Genomic DNA, 17,419 nt, shown 5'->3' on the forward strand with positions numbered 1-17,419 from the left:
CCACAATCTTTATAGGAAGCCGCCTGGTAGGCAGGGGCTTCAACCTTTTATGCACCAAAGTAAATGTATCTTTCATCTGACTTTCCACCTCCTGTGCGGGAGGTGAGTTGGGATTGGGTGAGTCTGCATGCTTGCGGGGACACCGCGATCAAGCAGGATGGACCTCGGCTGCCCTGTGTGACGTTTCTGCTGATTGCTCAGGCCTGCCTGCCTGGTGCCCCTGAGCCCACTGACCTCCCCGTTAGCCAGACTAATCAAGAAATCCACGCCTCCCTGGCCAAGCCTCACTACGGCCTCCGGGCTGACCAGGACCCTCGTACCCTTCCGGAAGCGGGGCCCCCGCCCCTGCTGCAGGTGGCTCCTGGTAGCCCTGGGATTTTGGAGACTGGGAGGAGGCACAGATCCTGCGGCTGCTGCCCCCTGCACCTCAACCCTGGTCTGGCATGGCTGGAGAGACAGGAGAGAGACAGGTGTGTGACTCGGGCCCACGGCCGCCACTCACCGGTAGCAGTTGTTGTGGTACTTGTTGTAGCTGCCCAGGGCCGTCAGGCAGCCCAGACAGATGGCGAAGGAGAAGAAGATCTGGGTGCCCGCGTCCATCCACACCTAGGAAGGGAAGAAGCAGGAAGCCTGAAGTCCCAGGGTGCCAGGCCCTCTGGGCCTCCGGGGGAGGGCGTAGGTGGGGATAAACCTGTTCCGAGCCAATGCAGCCACCCCCGGGGGAACCCTGTGTGCTCTGCTCCCTGGGCTCCTGCCTGCAGTTTCTTGGTCACCACCAGGATAGCAACAGGCATTCAGCGGCCAGAGAAGATGAAAAGTCCCGTGCTGCAGAGGTATGCGTGGGGCCCCAGGACAAAGCCAGGTCTGGGGTCCAGCTGTGGACGGAGGGAATGTGGCCCTGGGCTCTGTCCCATCTCTCCTCTCACGGGCCTCCACGGCAGTGTGGCCAGTGACGAGGGAATCCAGACTCAGCATCCGCAGACAGCTGAGCCCTTAACTCCAAGGCCGTCACATCTCAGAACCTTCGGGAAAACAGGGAGTCGTGCACAGCTCACAGGGAGCCAAGGGGTGAACAGAAATACAGCTGGAAAGGCTTTGTACTCCTTGGGGGGAAAATAACTTCTGGCTAAACACAGGGCATGGCTGTTCCCATTATTATCTCAGCTGGCTGCCCCAGCCTGCGCGTGCTGTGATTTCGATTGAACAGCTAGAATAACACCCCAAAGAGGACGGCCATAGAGCATCCAGACCTGCAGGTGGCGGGCCCTGGGGCTGCAGGCCCTCCCCAGCCACTCCTGCCTCCGGCTATGGACACAGGCACTGCCCAGCAGGCGTTCCCGCTCCTCACAGAAAGGGCGCTGGACCACCCCACCTCAATGCCCCCATTCTCCCCTCACTTCCTGTGTCCAACATCAGGCCTGCGACTCCCACACACACCAAAGCCTTGGTTTCTTTCTGGGCAAAGCTCTTCGGTCACCATGGCCATCACCCAGAGCCCCAACCCCTGGCTCCATCTTGTCACACTCACCCCATCACAGTGCCCACTGTCCACGGCATCACAGGGTCCCAGGGACCCCCTGGCAGGCTGACCACCTCAGAATCACACTGATGCCCCTGCCCCCAGTCGAGACACCGAAGGAGGGCCAGGGACTGCCCCTTTCCCGGACTCCCAGGTGAGGCCATGCTCAGAGCCAGCTGCGGGATTACTCCCTCCAGCACCTGGGAAGGGGCATCAGGGATTCCACAGGGGTCTCCTCCTCTTCTCACACTTCCACTTCCGCGGGAACGTGGACAGGGCAGGGGGACACCTTGGGAGAGAGGAGCCGGCCCCAGCCCTGGCCCTGTGTGGTTCACGTGCCAGGCAGGAGCGGAGAGGCACAGAGGAGAGTGGGGAGGGGCCAAAGTGAAGCAGGGAGGAGGGAAACTAGGAAAGACAGGAGAAGGCAGGCAGGAGACGTGAGGCAGGTGCTTGCAGACCCCCAGGCTGCAGGGACGCCTTGGCCAGCCCCTGCCCCGCTCCCAGGTATCTCAAGCCCTTTCCCACAGCCCCGGGGGAACGGTCCTTTGCCGTGAAGGTTACCGTGTTCCCTGCCCTTCCTGCTTCTCTTCACTAAAAGCTTTGCCCAGGGTGGGAGCTGGCTGGATGGGGGGTGGGGGGAGGGCCTCAGCACACGCTCAGGATGCGACCCCAGAGCCTTGAGATCGAAGCCTGGGACTCACTCCCCATACAAGATGTGCACAGGCGCCACTAGTCGGCAAGGCCACTCCCGAGCGCCCTCACAGGTGGGCAGGCGCTCCGGCCTTTGCTGGTGATGCGTTCTGTTCCGTGAACTTGTGCATGCAGAGTCAGAGGCAGCGTGACTTGGCTGCCCACTGGGCCGGTGGGGGGCAGCCCCAGAGGGAGCTGGGAGGAGGGGGTGATGGGAATAGAGAGGAGCTCCGCAGGAGGGCTGAGTTCAGAGCCTCCGCCCAGAGCCCCCATGCCGGGAGCTTGGCAAGCCCAGCTCTCGGCACAGCTGCAGCCTGGCAGGCCTGCCGGGCCGGCGGGAGGGGATGGAATGGGGTCAGAAGGCCGAGCGGAGCGTGCTGTCCTGTTCCCCGCCTCAGGCGACCACCCCCTGCCCATTCCAGGAGCCCTGACTTCTCAACAAACCTCTGATGTGTCTTTGGCTGGGGCAGAGGACTGACCAAGAGGAAAAGCAAGTGCAAAAGGCACTGACTAAGTGCAGGTAAACAGAGGCATCGGTGGGGCCAGAGGAAGCCCCCCGGGAGGTCCAGGAAAGCAAGCCCCAGCACCGGGAAGACCGACCTCACTATTTTAGGGAAAAGTACCCCGAAGCTGATCTGGGCGCAAATCCTCACTCCAGTCACGCATGAGTCCTTTCACCTCTGGCCCCCTGCCCCCGCCCTGTTCTCAGTAGGAAATGGGTATCATGACAAATAATACAAAGTATGTGAAACGCCTACCACATGAGTAAATGCTAGTTCCCTCTCTAGTTCCTGGAATATTCAAAAGCAGCCCTCCAAACACGCAAGCAGGGGTGAGAATTGCGGCACAGTGGCTACGCCTCTGCTTGGGAACCCTGCGCCCCATATCAGAGTGCCTGGTTTGAATCTTGGCTACGCCGCTTCCAACCCAGCCTCCTGCTAACGCACATCCCGGGAGGTGGCAGAGGACGGCTCCAGTGCCTGAGTCTTTCCCACCCAGGTGGGAGAGCCTGATTCAGTCCCACAATCCCGGCTTTGGCCTGGCCTGGCCTAACTCTGGTTGTCACAAGCATACGGGGAGTGAACCAACAGGTAGAAAATTCTCTCTCCGTGTCACTTGTTCTTCAAATAAAATGACAGTAAATAAACAATTTTTTAAACTCTCAATTAATTCATGAACTTTGGAAAATACCTATCACGGCGACTAAGACAGCAGACTTAGAGATGACTTGGGATGAAAGCTGAGCTCCACCACGTGCTGGCTCTGTGTTCTAGGCAGTGCCTGCCTGCCTGCCTTCCTCCCTTCCTCCCTCCCTTTCTTCCTCCCTTCCTACCTTTCTACGTGAAAGGCAGAGCAGCAGAGTGAAAAATGAAACAGAGAGAGAGCGAGCTCCCATCTGCTGGCCCACATCCCAGATACCCCCAACAACCAGGACTGGGCCAGGCCTAAGCCAGAAACTCATTCTGGGTCCCCATGCAGGTGGCAGGGACCCAGCCACTAGAGCCATCACTTGCTGCCTCCATTAGCAGGAAGCTGGATGGGAAACAGAGGAGCCGGGGCTCGAGCCGGAACTCTGATATGGGATATGGGTGTCCTAAACAGCAGCTTCACCACTGCCCCACAGCGCCAGCCCTGTGAGCAAATTTCTTAAGTCTTGTCCGCTTCCATTCCTCCCTAGCCACCCACTAGCTCACTGGGTCAGGCCCTCAGTGCTGTGCCTGGCAAGTGACAAGCACATGAACACATGAAGAGGGGTCAGCTTTTGCAGCTGTTTGTGGTTGCTGTTATTTTTTTTTTAATTCAGCTTTCTGTGCTACTGGGGCATCATCGCAGACGTAAGGTGTTACACCAAACTGTACGCATGCATTAGCCTTCTGAGCCTTGCTTAACCCCGGGACTGCAAAGGCTCAGCTCAGGCTCTCTGGACAGTCTCCTCCCAATCCCGCTACCCTTATCTATCTGCCAAAGTTCAATACAAACAGAGGGAGGTCGAGGGGAAGAGGCGAGTGGCCTGCTCCAAGCACACACTGTTCAGTGGCACTCCGTGGCCCCAGAGGTCATGCCCAGCGAGAGAGAGGCAAACCTGGGAGCACAGGACAGGCAAGGACTGGCCCAGCACCTGGCCAGCCAGGCAGAAGAAGAGGAGGGAACAAGACACAGGCACTGCATTCCCATGGCCTGGCTCCCAGCTCCCAGCCCTGGTGCTTGGCAGAGGGAAAGTCTTGGGTTTTCGCAATGGTTAGCAGGCGTTTTGCAGCTCTCAAGCACCTGGCAAATGCCAGTTGGAATGATCGCGCTTCCCAGGGAGAGCCAGCTAGATCCAATGAGGGCTGTGGCAGGGTGTTCCACCGCGCGGGTGCCTCTCTGTCTCCCGGCAACAAAGGCCACGCTTCAGTGGGGGCCTGCAGCTCAGGACCGAGTCTGGCTGTCGCAACACCTCCCTCCCTGCAGCCTTGAAGCACTTGGACGCCAGGAGCAGCCTGCACAGTCTGCAGTTGGCCAGGGTTGAGGGGTGACACCCTGGGGTGCAGATGAAAAGAGCCCCCATCTCCTGCAGTCACTCACACACGGCCTGATCAGTCGTCAGAGCTGAGAGAACCTGGCTGCTCTTCACACGGCTGCACCTGGCACCGGCCCAGCACGGAGCAGATGCTCAACAAGTTTTGCAGAAGGAACAAACTGTGAGAGCGACTAACAGGAGCCAACAGGGGCCTTGCCTTTCGGAGGGATCGTAAAACATTTGTGGGACTTTTCACGACTCCAGCCTGGCTCCACAGGAAATTCTTCCCTGAAAATAGAAGCTAGCACGTCATTAAGCTCTCTGGCCTCAATTTCCCTGTCTGTGAACAGGGCAGTCACCCGCCTGCTGCCTAGGATCTGCGGGAATGATGCATGCACACCTCCTACCGAGGCCGAGAGGAGCTTCAGAAAGTTCTCAGAAAACGTCTAGCAGGAAAAATACTCCATGGATTGTATGTGTGTGTGTGTGTGCGCGCGCGCGTGCCAAAATAAACTTATCTTCTAATTCCATTTCCCACAAACTGTTTGGAGTGATCTCATAAGCAGCCACCAGTTGTTAACCACACAAAGCCACAGTGGGTTCTGGAAACCCCAGGCCTCCCTCCTTTTTCTCTTTCCCGGCCCGTGTTGTCTCCCTGCCCAAGTGCACCCCTGCCCCTGGGCCCTGTCTGACCTCTGCCATGGATGGCAAGGGCTCCCTTTGGGGTGGGGGATCCCAGCTACAACGCTTCACCCGGCCCTCAACGCCTCCCCTCCAATCTGTTGCCCCCATCTTCTGCTTTGTGCCCACCTCTCTGCTTCCCAGTACATTGAAGGGCTTGGGATTCGCAAAGCCACCTTGGCCTGCCACCCACATGCTGCATGAGTTGGGGCCACAACTTGCTCCTTTGTGCAACAAGAAGACTGTGGGAGACAACCCTGGGGTTCATGCAGCACCCACGGCTCTGGCTCTATGGCTGGATTCCAAACCCCGAGCACAGCCCTGGTGCCCAGTGTGGAAATGAGGCCGGAGCCACTGGGGTCTCCAGGACATCCAAGACAGGTGGAGGGGAGGACACCCGGAAGATGGCTAAGAAACACCCGGCACCGGACTCTAGGCGGAGGTTCCTGAGTGGAGCCCCGGCAGTCCCAGTGGAAGAAAGCTTTGGCTGGGGGACTTGGGATCAGCTCAGCTCGTGGATCACCCCAAACCCTGTTTCAGGACAGCACTGCCTCATGGTTAACCTGACTCCTGGGCCCCCGAGGGAACCCCGGCACTGGGTGCCCAGCCCTTCCCCTGGCATCCCATCATGCTTGCAGAGACTGTGCACTCCGTGTAAGTTTGGAAAGCCACTGAGTGCCTCTGCCTTGGGAACCGTCCACCCTTCAGTCTCCCTGGTGCCCTCTTGTCCACCCAGGGCACAGCCAGCACTACACGTCCCACCCAGGGGCCAACTGGATGGCACTTCAGGGGCCGTGGTGGGAGCTGCCCAAGAGGAGAAAATAGGAGACCTGTCAGCACCAGGCCTGGCTCCGCAAACCCCTCCAAGCCCAGCAGCTCCGCCCTCCTGCCGGCCACAAGGAAGCTGGCAGCAGAGGACCAGGGAGGGGGTGGGGGTGGGGGTGGGGGGTGGGCCTGGACAGCTGACGGGAAACCCAACACCAGCCCAGCTGGCACAGGGGCTGGGGAAGCGGGCACAGAGGGCCGCAGAGGGTGTCAGGTGGAGGGGCAAAACAGAAGGCGGCTGATAGGAGACGAGAAGACGCCAAGATGAGCAAATTAGGTGGCTGGAGAGGAAAGGGGCTTAGTGACAGGCGTTCAGCCCCCAGGGAACATTCCACGGGCCCCCGGGGCTCCCTGGCAGCCACGAACCAAGGAGTGACACTCAGGACCCCAGGACATCTTATGAACCACAGGCAGTGGCTGACAGGTGTCTGGCAAAGGCAGGGGCGCTCCGCCACCCTAGGGGATGCTCCAGGGTCAGGCCAAGAGCAGGAATCCCCAGCAGAGCAGAGGGGAGGCCTGCGGGCCCATGCACCTCCATAGCCACCCAAGGACCCCCGTCCATGACTAAGTCTTACCTGGGGATCCCACAGGCGAGTGAGGTTTGGGTACAGGTAAAACTGAATTCCTTGGGCCGCTCCAGGCAGCGTCACCCCGCGAATTAGCAGGACCACCAGCATGAGGTATGGGAACGTGGCTGTGAAGTACACCACCTGGCAAGAGTAGGTGGGAGACAAGGAGCCCGTGCGTTAGGAAGCAGCAGCCCGGGGAGGCCACCGTGGGGGCGAGGGGCTGAGGCGGGAGCTGCCACCCCCCGGGAAAGGCAAGGGCGTCCCTCTCCTGGCTCTGTCGCTCCGCTCCGTCTCCCCTGTGCTTTGAGCCACAGCCTCCTCTCTTCCTCCCCTGGTGCACATGCAGTAACTCTTGTGTTGAGTGACCACATGAACTTGGGCATCCTCCCAGCAAGAGTGCCTGGAGTGATGGCACGGGCCGTCAGGTAGGAAGAGATCTCAGCACAGGGTCCCTTCCCCACTCAGCTGATGAGTCTGGCTCCACCTATCAGCCTGACGGGGACAGGAAGTGTCCCCTGAACCCTCGCATTGGCCGAGTACCCCTTTGAGAAGAACAGTCTTCACGGATTCTTTTTCCAAAGAATCATTGCGTGAAATAGGAAGCCATGAATGGTACTCAGGGCAGCATGTCCACAGGTGTGGTTGACTGCGAGATCAGGTTTCTTGCAAGGGCGCTTCCTGTTTCTCTCTCTCTCCCTCCCCCCTTTCACCTCCCTAAACACCAGCAGGACATGGGAGCCCCGCCAAGTCTCTCCTGGTCATTCCCTTGTGGAGGCCACCCAGGACCTGGCTCCTCGACTCCTGCATAACTTAGTGGTCCTGAGTGGTTAGAGACTTGATCAATTCTAGTATCTGGAAGGCCGGCCCAGTGACAGGTCATTGAGGGAGTACCCTTGGAAGGCAGTTGGTTATAAAAGCCTGAGAACCAGGCCCAGCCACTTCCTGGCTCAACGTGTGATGCCCACCCTCCACCTTCCCATCTACCCCCTCACCGGAAGTCCCCCCCCAGGTGGCTACCAATTTTGGACTGTGAGCCACCAAAGCTGTGAGCCACAGTCAACCTCCTTCCTTCATAAGTAGCTTCTCCCGGGCATTGCCTACAGCGATGAAAGGCTGACTAACCCATTAGGGGAGTCCTGAGTGCCAGCCCCCTGTGAGGGCAGTGCTCTCCACACACACCTTGCCCGTGGACTTGACACCCTTCCAGATGCAGAAGTAACAGATGACCCAGGCGAGCAGGAGGCACAGGACCAGCTCCCAGCGCAGGGCGCCCAGGTGCTGGATGCCATCCGAGATCTTCAGGACCCTCCTCCTGGGGAGAGAAGGGCCGAGCGTGGCTCCACTCTGTCTTTCAGCCTCTGTGTGAGAACCCACGGAGCCTCAGGCCGCAGGGCCAGGCCTCCAGGCTCTTGTCCAAAGGCTGGTCCACCCTTTTCGCTAGAGCTGATGAGGCTCTCCTTTGCCCAAAGATGCAGGTAGATGTAAAGGATGGCGAATATAAACTGTCGCCCGGCAAGTTTGCTGTGAGCACGCACTTCACCCAGGGAAGGTGGTGCAAACGTGTGCTTTCACAGCCATGGTTTCAGGATGCTTTGCTATCAGGAACTGTGCCCTGGGCGAGTCGGTACTAGGGGAAGAGGAGGGTGGGTGGGAGAGTGGCTGCCCCTGCACCTGCACCGCCCGCCATGGGGGCAGGGACGTGGGTGAGGAAAGGGCAGAAAGAGAAGAATTGCAAAATTCCCCTCTCTGAAACCAGGCCAGCATTCAATGCAGGCGCAAGAGGAAGGAGCCACGCCGGTGACAGTTCCAGCAAAGCAGGAGATGGCCACTCCGCCCTCGCTGCATAGCAGGAGGGGCCACTGCGCACAGCCCGCCCCCTGCCCTCCGAGGTCAAGGGGGGAGGGGCCTCACTTACTCCCAGAACTCGATGACGGGGGAGGTGGCGTTCTCAGACGTGACGTTCAGGGAGCCATTTGTCTTCTGGAACTCCACGCAGTGCTCTACCCGGGGACCCAGGGCAGGGAGAAAGAGGAAGGGCATCAGGCCACATTGCAAGGCTAGAGAGCGTGGGTGGGGGTTTTAGGAGAATGGGAGGAAGGGGGTCTGGAAGGAGCCAAGGCTGAAGCTGTCTGCACAAAGCACCCTGGCAGACAGAGGGACTCAGCGCTCCCCGCCCCCCCTGCCCACGCACGCACACACACACACACACACCCCACACGGGAGTCTGTATCTGGCTATGTTTTCTCACTGCTGCGCTATTGCATGGTGCTAGGAAAGAGACTCGGAGTGTCAGCTGCTTCAGAGCCCACAGATGTCTCCGGGCAGCTGTCCTGCATAAAGTCACAGCCTTGGAGGAATAATGATGCCTTCCAGGTGCCAGGTCAGAAAGCGCTGGCTCGGGGCCGGCGCTGTGGCACAGTGTGCAGAGCTGCCTCGGACACTGCCAGCTCCCATGTGGGCGCCGGCTCAAGTCTCGGCTGCTCTGACTCCTATCCAGCTCCCTGCTAAGGCGCTTCGGGAAAGCAGCGGAAGATGGTCCAAATATTCGAGAATATGGCCCCTGCTCCCCACACTGCAGCTCCAGGCTCCAGGCTTCAGCCTGGCCCAAGTGCTGGCCGTTGCAGCCATTTGGGGAGTTAACCAGTGGGTGGAAGAACTCTCTCTGTCTCTCCCTTTCTGTCACTCTTTCAAAATAAATAAACATTTAAAAAAAAAACCAAGTGGCCTGTCACAGCTCGTCAATGACCGCATGTCGGCTAGACTCCAGGCCGTCAAATTATCAAGGTTCTACCTTCCAAATACCTAGAATCGGCCCTTTCGCATTATCGCCACTACACTACACTGCACCAGTAACCTGGTGCGGGCTACTGCTATCTCATGGCCCCAGGATGCCCCCAGCCCCCCCAGTTAGAGCTCCATACTGGGCCACCTTGTTGAACCTTGAGTCACTTTTTGTCCCTCCCCAGCTTAAAACCCTGCAACGGACTTCCCAGCTCACTCCGAGAAAAAAGCCAAAACTGTTCCAGGCACCTTCCAGCCCTGTTCTATCAATCCTGCCGCACCCGACCTCACCACCTGTGCCCCTGGCTACTCCCCGCACTCTTCAGCCACAGTGCACCCAGGGCCTTTGCACGTAGGGTGCTGGTCCCCGTCTCAGCTGCACGGTCCGCCGCCTCCCTCAGACCGTCATAGCTGAAGTCATCTGAGTTAGGCTTTTTCTGACCACATGACTGAAGATTACAACCCCGCACTCCCCACCCCCCACCCCACCCCACCCCCACCCCACCCCCGGCGCTGTGGCATAGCAGATACAGCTGCTACCTGCGGTGAAATCAAATCCTGTCGTTTGCAACAAAATGGATGCAACTGGAAAACATCACACTTAGTGAAGTAAGCCAGTCCCATAAGGACAAACATATGTTCTCCCTGACCTGTGATGACTAATAGAGCACCTAAAAAGGTAATCTATAGAAGTGAAATTGACACTACAAGATGCAATGACTTTGAACAGCCCTTGTTTCCACTGTTGAAGAACAGGTTTTTTTTTTTTCATACAACTTGTTGAACTCCTTACTTAGTATAAAGTTAATCAAAAATAGATCTTAGTAAAAAAAAATAAGAATGGGAGGGGCCAGCACTGTGGCGTAGAGGGTAAAGCTGCCTCCTGCGGTGCCAGCATCCCATATGGGCACTGGTTCAAGACCTGGCTGCTCCTCTTCCAATCCAGCTCTCTGCTATGGCCTGGGAAAGTAGTGGAAGATGGCCCAAGTCCTTGGGCTCCTGCACCCACATGGGAGACCCGGAGGAAGCTCCTGGCACCTAGCTTTGGATCGGCGCAACTACCGCTGTTGTGGCCAACTGGGGAGTGAACCAGCGGATGGAAGACCTCTCTCTCTCTCTGTTTCTCCTCTCTCTGTGTAACTCTGTCTTTCAAATAAATAATAAATCTTAAAAAAAAAAAAAAAAGAATGGGAATAAGAGAGGGAGGAAGAGGGCCGGGAAGGCGGGTATGGTGGGAAGAATCACCATGTTCCTAAAATTGTACTTATGAAATGCATGAAGTTTGTATTCCTTAAATAAAAGGGTTTTTTTTTTGGGGGGGGGGTACAAAAACATTAGAATAAAGTAGATTTTTGAAACCTTTATTCATTCAACCAATGTTTCCAAGGGCTTATAAGACAGCCAACACTGTGCTCAGCAGGAAGGCTGCAGAGACAAACGTCCTCAAAAAAAATAGTCTGCACTTGAGATCTTACTATCAAGGGCAAAATCCGAGGCAATAAGCAGACAGGAAGCAGGGGAATGGCCGCGGTGGCGCCGGGGTCCTCACAGGTGCTGATCCACTGGAGAAAAATCGAACGGAGGCCTGGGGCGACCAGGGATGCACCGCCAGGGTGTCCCTCAAGAAAGGATGGTGGGACGGAGGTGGTGGCAGGGACTGCAAGGGCATGTCTGAAGGGGAGGCTGGGGAATGAGGGCAGGCATGGTCCCGGCAAACTGGGAGCAGCAAGCGAGGGCAGAAAGGCTGCCGGGAGACGTGCAGCAAAGGTGCCATTCCCTGCAAGCAAAGGACGCAGCTCTGGTGCGGGGCTGGGGATCTATCTGAACAAGAACAGAGTAATTAGCCAGCGCCACAGCTCACTAGGCTAATCCTCCACCTAGCGGCACCAGCACACCGGGTTCTAGTCCCGGTCGGGGCGCCGGATTCTGTCCCAGTTGCCCCTCTTCCAGGCCAGCTCTCTGCTGTGGCCAGGGAGTGCAGTGGAGGATGGCCCAAGTGCTAGGGCCCTGCACCCCATGGGAGACCAGGGAGAAGCACCTGGATCCTGCCATCGGATCAGCGTGGTGCGCCAGACGCAGCGCGCCGGCCGTGGCGGCCATTGGAGGGTGAACCAACAGCAAAAGGAAGACCTTTCTCTCTGTCTCTCTCTCTCTCTCTCACTATCCACTCTGCATTCTGCCTGTAAAAAAAAAAAAAAAAAAAAAACAGAGGCTAACACCACTTCAAAACGGGGGTCTCGTGGACAGACCCCGACTGGTATTGGAGCAACCAGCACCGAGAAGCCGAACAACTCTGTCCAACATGCTCTCCATCTGTGCTGGCCAAGAGGGCAGCCGCTAGCCGTACGTGGCTACTTAAATGAAAACATTGACCTCCTGCTCTTCACACACACTAGCCACATTTCAGGGGCCCAATAGTCATGTGTCCCTAGTGGCTACCATGTGGCTAGTGCAGAGAACATTTTCATCTTCACAAGCACATGACAGTCCTACCCTAGACATTGCTGTTGATTTTCGTATGTTCGATCCAGTGATTCTATCGCCCTAGAAGGTTTGTGCAGTCTTATAAGCCCAGGTCAAGTTCACTGATGTTCTAAATTATAGTGGTGACACACAAAAGAGCTCATCCCCTAATTAAGTTAAGATGAATATAAGCTTGAAAGATCTAAAATAGTCTTAGAAAGAAGATACGAGGAAAAAAACCAAATGAACAAATAATATATACATTTATCAAACTAACCACATTTCAAATAGAAATACATAGCTACACCACATTTTTAAAAATCAGTTCTATTTACCAAATACATGAATTGAATGCTTCAAGTCTTTTCTTAAAGTCTGTGATGCAGAGAGAGACTATCAGACAGAGAGCTGCCATCCACTGGTTCATTCTTCAAATGCCCCCAGTGGCCAGGGCTGGGTCAAGCTAAAGCCAGGAGCCTGGAACATGATGCAGGTCTCCCATGTGGGTAGGAGAGACCCAACTAGTTGCATCATCACTGCTGTCTCCCAGGGAGTGCCTTAGCAGGAAGCTAGCACTGGGCGTGGAGCTGGGATTCCAATGCAGGGTCTCCAGTATGAGATGGCCAAACACCTGCCACAGTCTTATTTTTTTTTTAAGTTCTATTTATTTATTTATTTATTTGAGAGGCAGAGTTACAGACAGAGAGGTCTTCCATCCGCTGGTTCACTCCCCAAATGGCCACATCGGCCAGGGCTGGACCAGGAACCTAGAAACCATCCAGGTCTCCCACCTGGGTGCAGGGACCCAAGAACTTGGGCCATCTTCCACTGCTTTCTCAGGCCACAGCAGAGAGCTGGATTGGAAGAGGAACAGCCGCGACTCGAACTGGCGCCCATATGGGATGCCGGCACTGCAGGCAATGGCTTCACCTGCTGCGCCACAGTGCCAGACCACAGATCTTATTTTTGACGTAAGCTCTCCTTATCTACATGTCCTGAGAGGGCACTGGGCTACCTGGGATGCAGAGCTATCGCACTCCTGGTTAATGTGGCAGAGTGGGAGGCGGGGGAGGGCCTCCGGTGGCAGCCTTACCTGTATTCCACTCGTGGTGGCAGCTTCCCCAGGGCAGGTCGAGAGTGAAGCTGCTGAAGAGGTAGAAGAGGGCCCAGGCCAGCACAATGATGTAGTAGACGTTGAGAAGGACAACGATCATCTGGGAGGCATAGCCGATGCCTGCGAGGGGAGCTGCAGGGTTGGGCTGGGGACGTGGCCGCAGTGCCCAGCCCAGGGAGGAGAGCGCGCGCTCCATGGACAGCGCTCCAAAGCAGGCCTGGGGCCTCGGCTCCTGGCTCCCGGCTCGTTCCTCTGCACCCCAGCCCCCACCCTCTGCAGGTCAGAGGGGACTGCCCTCCCTTTCACGGCTGCGCACGTTCCCTGTTTCCTGCACACATTCATCCAGATCCTGTCCTGAGAGTTCACCAGCTCAAAGTTCCTTTTAAAAGTGTGAGACTAACTCCAAGGCCCCCATAGTGCATGTTGCCCAGGTGATACCTTCTGAAACAGGGAAGCACAAGCTAAGAGCAGGGACCAACAATTCTCACAGAACAAAGTGCAGGGAGTCTCTGCAATACGCTCACCCGGCCATTGCAGGTGTGCGAAATGAAACTACAAGGAGGTCCCATTCTGCACTCACAGCCTTGGTGAGTGTTTTTAGAAATTCCATCATTCAGAGGTTTCCAGGCTTGTCTGCTGATCAGAATTACTTAGGGATACTTTAAAACATCCCGTAGTCCCGGATGGAGCTCCAGCTACAGTGTACTTTGAAGGTCCCTGGGCGATACCCATGTTCCGGAACCACTGAAAGAACGCAGCAGTAGGCACGCCAATTGTGCCTGGTGACACTGGAAGTCAGTAAAATACTTCCACAGGACAACTTGGTCCACAAGATCAAGAGACAGCAACCTGATTACACACTGGATCCAGTCATTCTCATCAAGGACTTTTTTTCCCAAAGAAATCATTCCCAAAGGTGGGGGTGCTATCTACAGGCATAGACCCAATAGCAGAATATAAAAATCTTACGAGTAAGCAAATGACGCTGTATTTATCACCTTGATGAAAGTTTGTGCAATTAAATGATCAGCATGCAGAAAATAAAAAACACAGCTAACTGAAAAAAAGGAGAACATAACTGGTCCCATTCTCTGTTAATAGATACAGAAATTGTGTGGAAAAAATAATGAAATAAAACCCACCATACAGGAAACAACTCAGTTCTTCAGGGTGTGAAGGGTTAGACTGTGGAACTGCTACACTGGGGAACACTGCTCTCCACAAGGAAAAGGAACAAGTCGTGGACACACGATCTAGCTGGATCACTGGGCCTTGAGGGCATCACGCGGAGTGGGAAAGTCAGTCTTGAAAGGTTACATTCTGCATGATTCTATTTCTAGAACTTTCTCAACATGCCAAATGTATAGAGGTGGACAACAAAGGCACTGGTCATTTCCAGAGGGCAGACGTTGGGGGCAGGGAAGTTTGGCCATGAAGGGGGAGTGTGACAGACAGCCTGGTGCGGAGGTGGTGGCATGAATCTGCCATCACGACAGAACTGCAGAGTCGCACTCACACACTCACAGATGGCTGCAAGGAAAACTGGTGGGACCTCATAAGGCCTGGGGACGGTACTAAGGTCGCCTTCCCCGTTCCGACACTGTGCTGTAATTCGGTAGGATGCTGTCACTGGGGGAAATGGAGGAAGGGTACACAGGCCCTCTGAGTTTTTGAGTCTCTATTGCAAAATAAAACTTAAAAGAAAATTACAAACATACATATACAAATTACAAAGTTACATGCACACACATACATATGCAGTTTTCTTGGTTTTTATTTTGGAGTAAAATGCTCCCCCAGCATCTGGTGGGCCAGGTGACCAGTTGAGAGTTGAGCCCAGACACAGAAGTTCAACACAGAGACACCAAGTCTAACCTGGACCCCACCTGCTGCTCAGCACCCGGCCCTTGCAAATGAGGCTTGAAGCGACGAGTGGGGAGACCCCGGAGTCAGGCATAAAGTTACTCACCCTCAAAGATGGGACAGATCTTCCTCCAGGCTGTGACGCCACCCTGGCTAGTGTACTGGCCCAGTGCTGTCTCCAAGAGGAAGACAGGAATGCCGCAGGTAAAGAGGAAAATGAGGTAGGGGATGAAGAAGGCACCTGTGGGTAGAAGGCAGGCTGTGTGTCACCTGGCGATATCCTCTTGGCGGTCCACATTCGCCTCCTCCCATTATCACCCCATCCTGCCAGCCGGAATCTTGGGGTGGGCAACATGCAGAACTACAGGAGACACCTGTCCAGATGCCTAGAGCTGCAGCAGGGAGGAGCCAGAGGTTCCAAATGACCTAGGAGCGACACAGCCTCATGCCTCGTTTCCAACCACATCTACCCAGGTCTGCTCCTCGCTGAACATCAGCCACTGCCTAGACGGCGTGACGGATGGCGGACACCCAGGAGCAGCAGCAAAGTCCCCAGGCCATCATTCTCCTCCAAAGAATAACTGCCTGCAGGGAAGCAGGCAGCGACACTCGGCGGGCTGAAATCAGATTTCCCTAGAGGAACCTCTCTGCTTCTGTTTGGCTGACATGAGCCTGCCAATGCCAGAGATGCCGGTACTGTCTCTGCCCGGCACCTCCATCTCCTGGAGAGGAAGCCCACGGGAAGGACCCAAGAGCAGGGCAGGGAGAACCGCACAGAGAGGGACACCGGAGCCCCTGGGAGAGTCCCCTCCGGCTCCCTGCGGGTGCGGGTCAGGACACTGTGTGCAGGAATGACCCGAGGCAGGTGATAGACCGTGCTCACACAGCCTCCTCCCACTGGTTGGACACCACCTCCAGAGTCACTGGGCAACCATAGAGCGCGCAGCAGCCCATCTCCTCAGCAGAATGGAATAATTCACCCTGGACCAAGCGCAATTTCAGTCCCACCTATGAAATCTTCGAAGCAGCATACAAAAGGATCAACTGGCTTCACGGGTTCCAGAACAGAGCTCAAGAAAATCTATGGAAACACAGAACTATCCAGCATGCAAGAAGGCAGGAATTTCCCCAGCTCTGGCATCTATTCAAAAACCCCAAGGAAAGCAAGGAAGGAGGAAAACGTGACTCACAGGTGTCCGTCGACACACGGGTGTGTAAAGAAGATGTGAAACCCACGCACAGTGGAATATTACTCAGCCACTAAACCAATGTCATTTATGGCAGCATGGACGGAACTGGGGGACGTTATGTTGAAGTGAAAGAAGCCAGGCATGGCCGGCGCCGCGGCTCACTAGGCTAATCCTCCGCCTAGCGGCGCCGGCACACCGGGTTCTAGTCCCGGTCGGGGCACCGGATTCTGTCCCGGTTGCCCCTCTTCCAGGCCAGCTCTCTGCTGTGGCCCGGGAGTGCAGTGGAGGATGGCCCAGGTGCTTGGGCCCTGCACCCCATGGGAGACCAGGAAAAGCACCTGGCTCCTGGCTCCTGCCATCGGATCAGCGCGGTGCGCCGGCCGCAGCGCGCCAGCCGCGGCGGCCATTGGAGAGTGAACCAACGGCAAAGGAAGACCTTTCTCTCTGTCTCTCTCTCTCACTGTCCACTCTGCCTGTCAAAAAAAAAAAAAAAAAAGAAGCCAGGCATGGAACAACAAATCCTGCACGTTCTCATTCCTAGGCAGAAGCTTCAACAGTTAATGTCGTGCAAGCAGAGAGTAGAATGGTGGTCGCTAAAGGGAAGGAAGGCTGGGCGGAGGGAGGACGGAGAGGTGGATAAGGACACCAAAATACAGTTAGATTGGGGGGGGGGGGTGCAGCAGATCAAGCTGCCGCTTACGGTGCCCACATGCTAAATCAGAGGGCCAGTTCAAGTCCCAGCTGCTCTACTTTGGGTCCAGCTTCCTGCTAATGCATCCTGGGAAGCAACAGATGATGGCTCAAGTGCTTGGACCCCTGCCACCCATGTGGGAGACCTGGGTGGAGTTCTGGGCTCCAGCTTCAGTCTGGCCCAGCCCTGTCTGTTGCAGCCACTTAGGGAAAGAACCAGAAGATGGAAGATTGATCTCTCCCCTCACTCCCCACTCTCTGCTCTTCAAGTAGATGAAATAAATTTTTTTTTTTTTTAAATACAGTTAGGTAGAATAAACAAGTTCTTTTGTTCTATAGCACTGCATAGTGATTATAGCTTATAACAATTTATTATTTATTTTATAAAGAACTAAAGAAAAAGAGTTCAAAAATTCTCAACACAAAGAAATGATAATTGCTTAAGCAGAGGGAAACGCTAATCACCCTCCTTTGATCATTATGCATTGCATACAAGTATCAAATTATCACAGAGTACCCCATAAATACATACAA

General features: G+C 55.6%; 1 protein-coding gene across 5 annotated transcripts in view; it reads right to left on the bottom strand.

Moving 5' to 3' along the window:
- Positions 1 to 17,419, bottom strand: part of SLC6A13 (solute carrier family 6 member 13) — a 36,667-nt gene that overhangs the window by 8,244 nt on the left and 11,004 nt on the right. For all 5 annotated transcript variants that reach the window (XR_016213431.1, XR_016213432.1, XM_002712785.6 and 2 more), the window contains 6 exons: positions 15,112 to 15,246; positions 13,122 to 13,262; positions 8,700 to 8,784; positions 7,964 to 8,096; positions 6,791 to 6,925; positions 503 to 606 (listed from right to left, as the gene is read on the bottom strand). Coding sequence is in view for 3 of the 5 variants with exons in the window: in XM_002712785.6 (XP_002712831.1) it covers positions 503 to 606; positions 6,791 to 6,925; positions 7,964 to 8,096; positions 8,700 to 8,784; positions 13,122 to 13,262; positions 15,112 to 15,246 (733 nt within the window). In the remaining 2 variants the exon portion in view is untranslated. The remainder of the gene's footprint in view (positions 1 to 502; positions 607 to 6,790; positions 6,926 to 7,963; positions 8,097 to 8,699; positions 8,785 to 13,121; positions 13,263 to 15,111; positions 15,247 to 17,419) is intronic.

Source organism: Oryctolagus cuniculus, chromosome 9, assembly GCF_051225735.1.
Source record: "Oryctolagus cuniculus isolate XC-2025 breed Fujian yellow rabbit chromosome 9, ASM5122573v1, whole genome shotgun sequence".
Lineage (NCBI taxonomy): Eukaryota > Metazoa > Chordata > Mammalia > Lagomorpha > Leporidae > Oryctolagus > Oryctolagus cuniculus.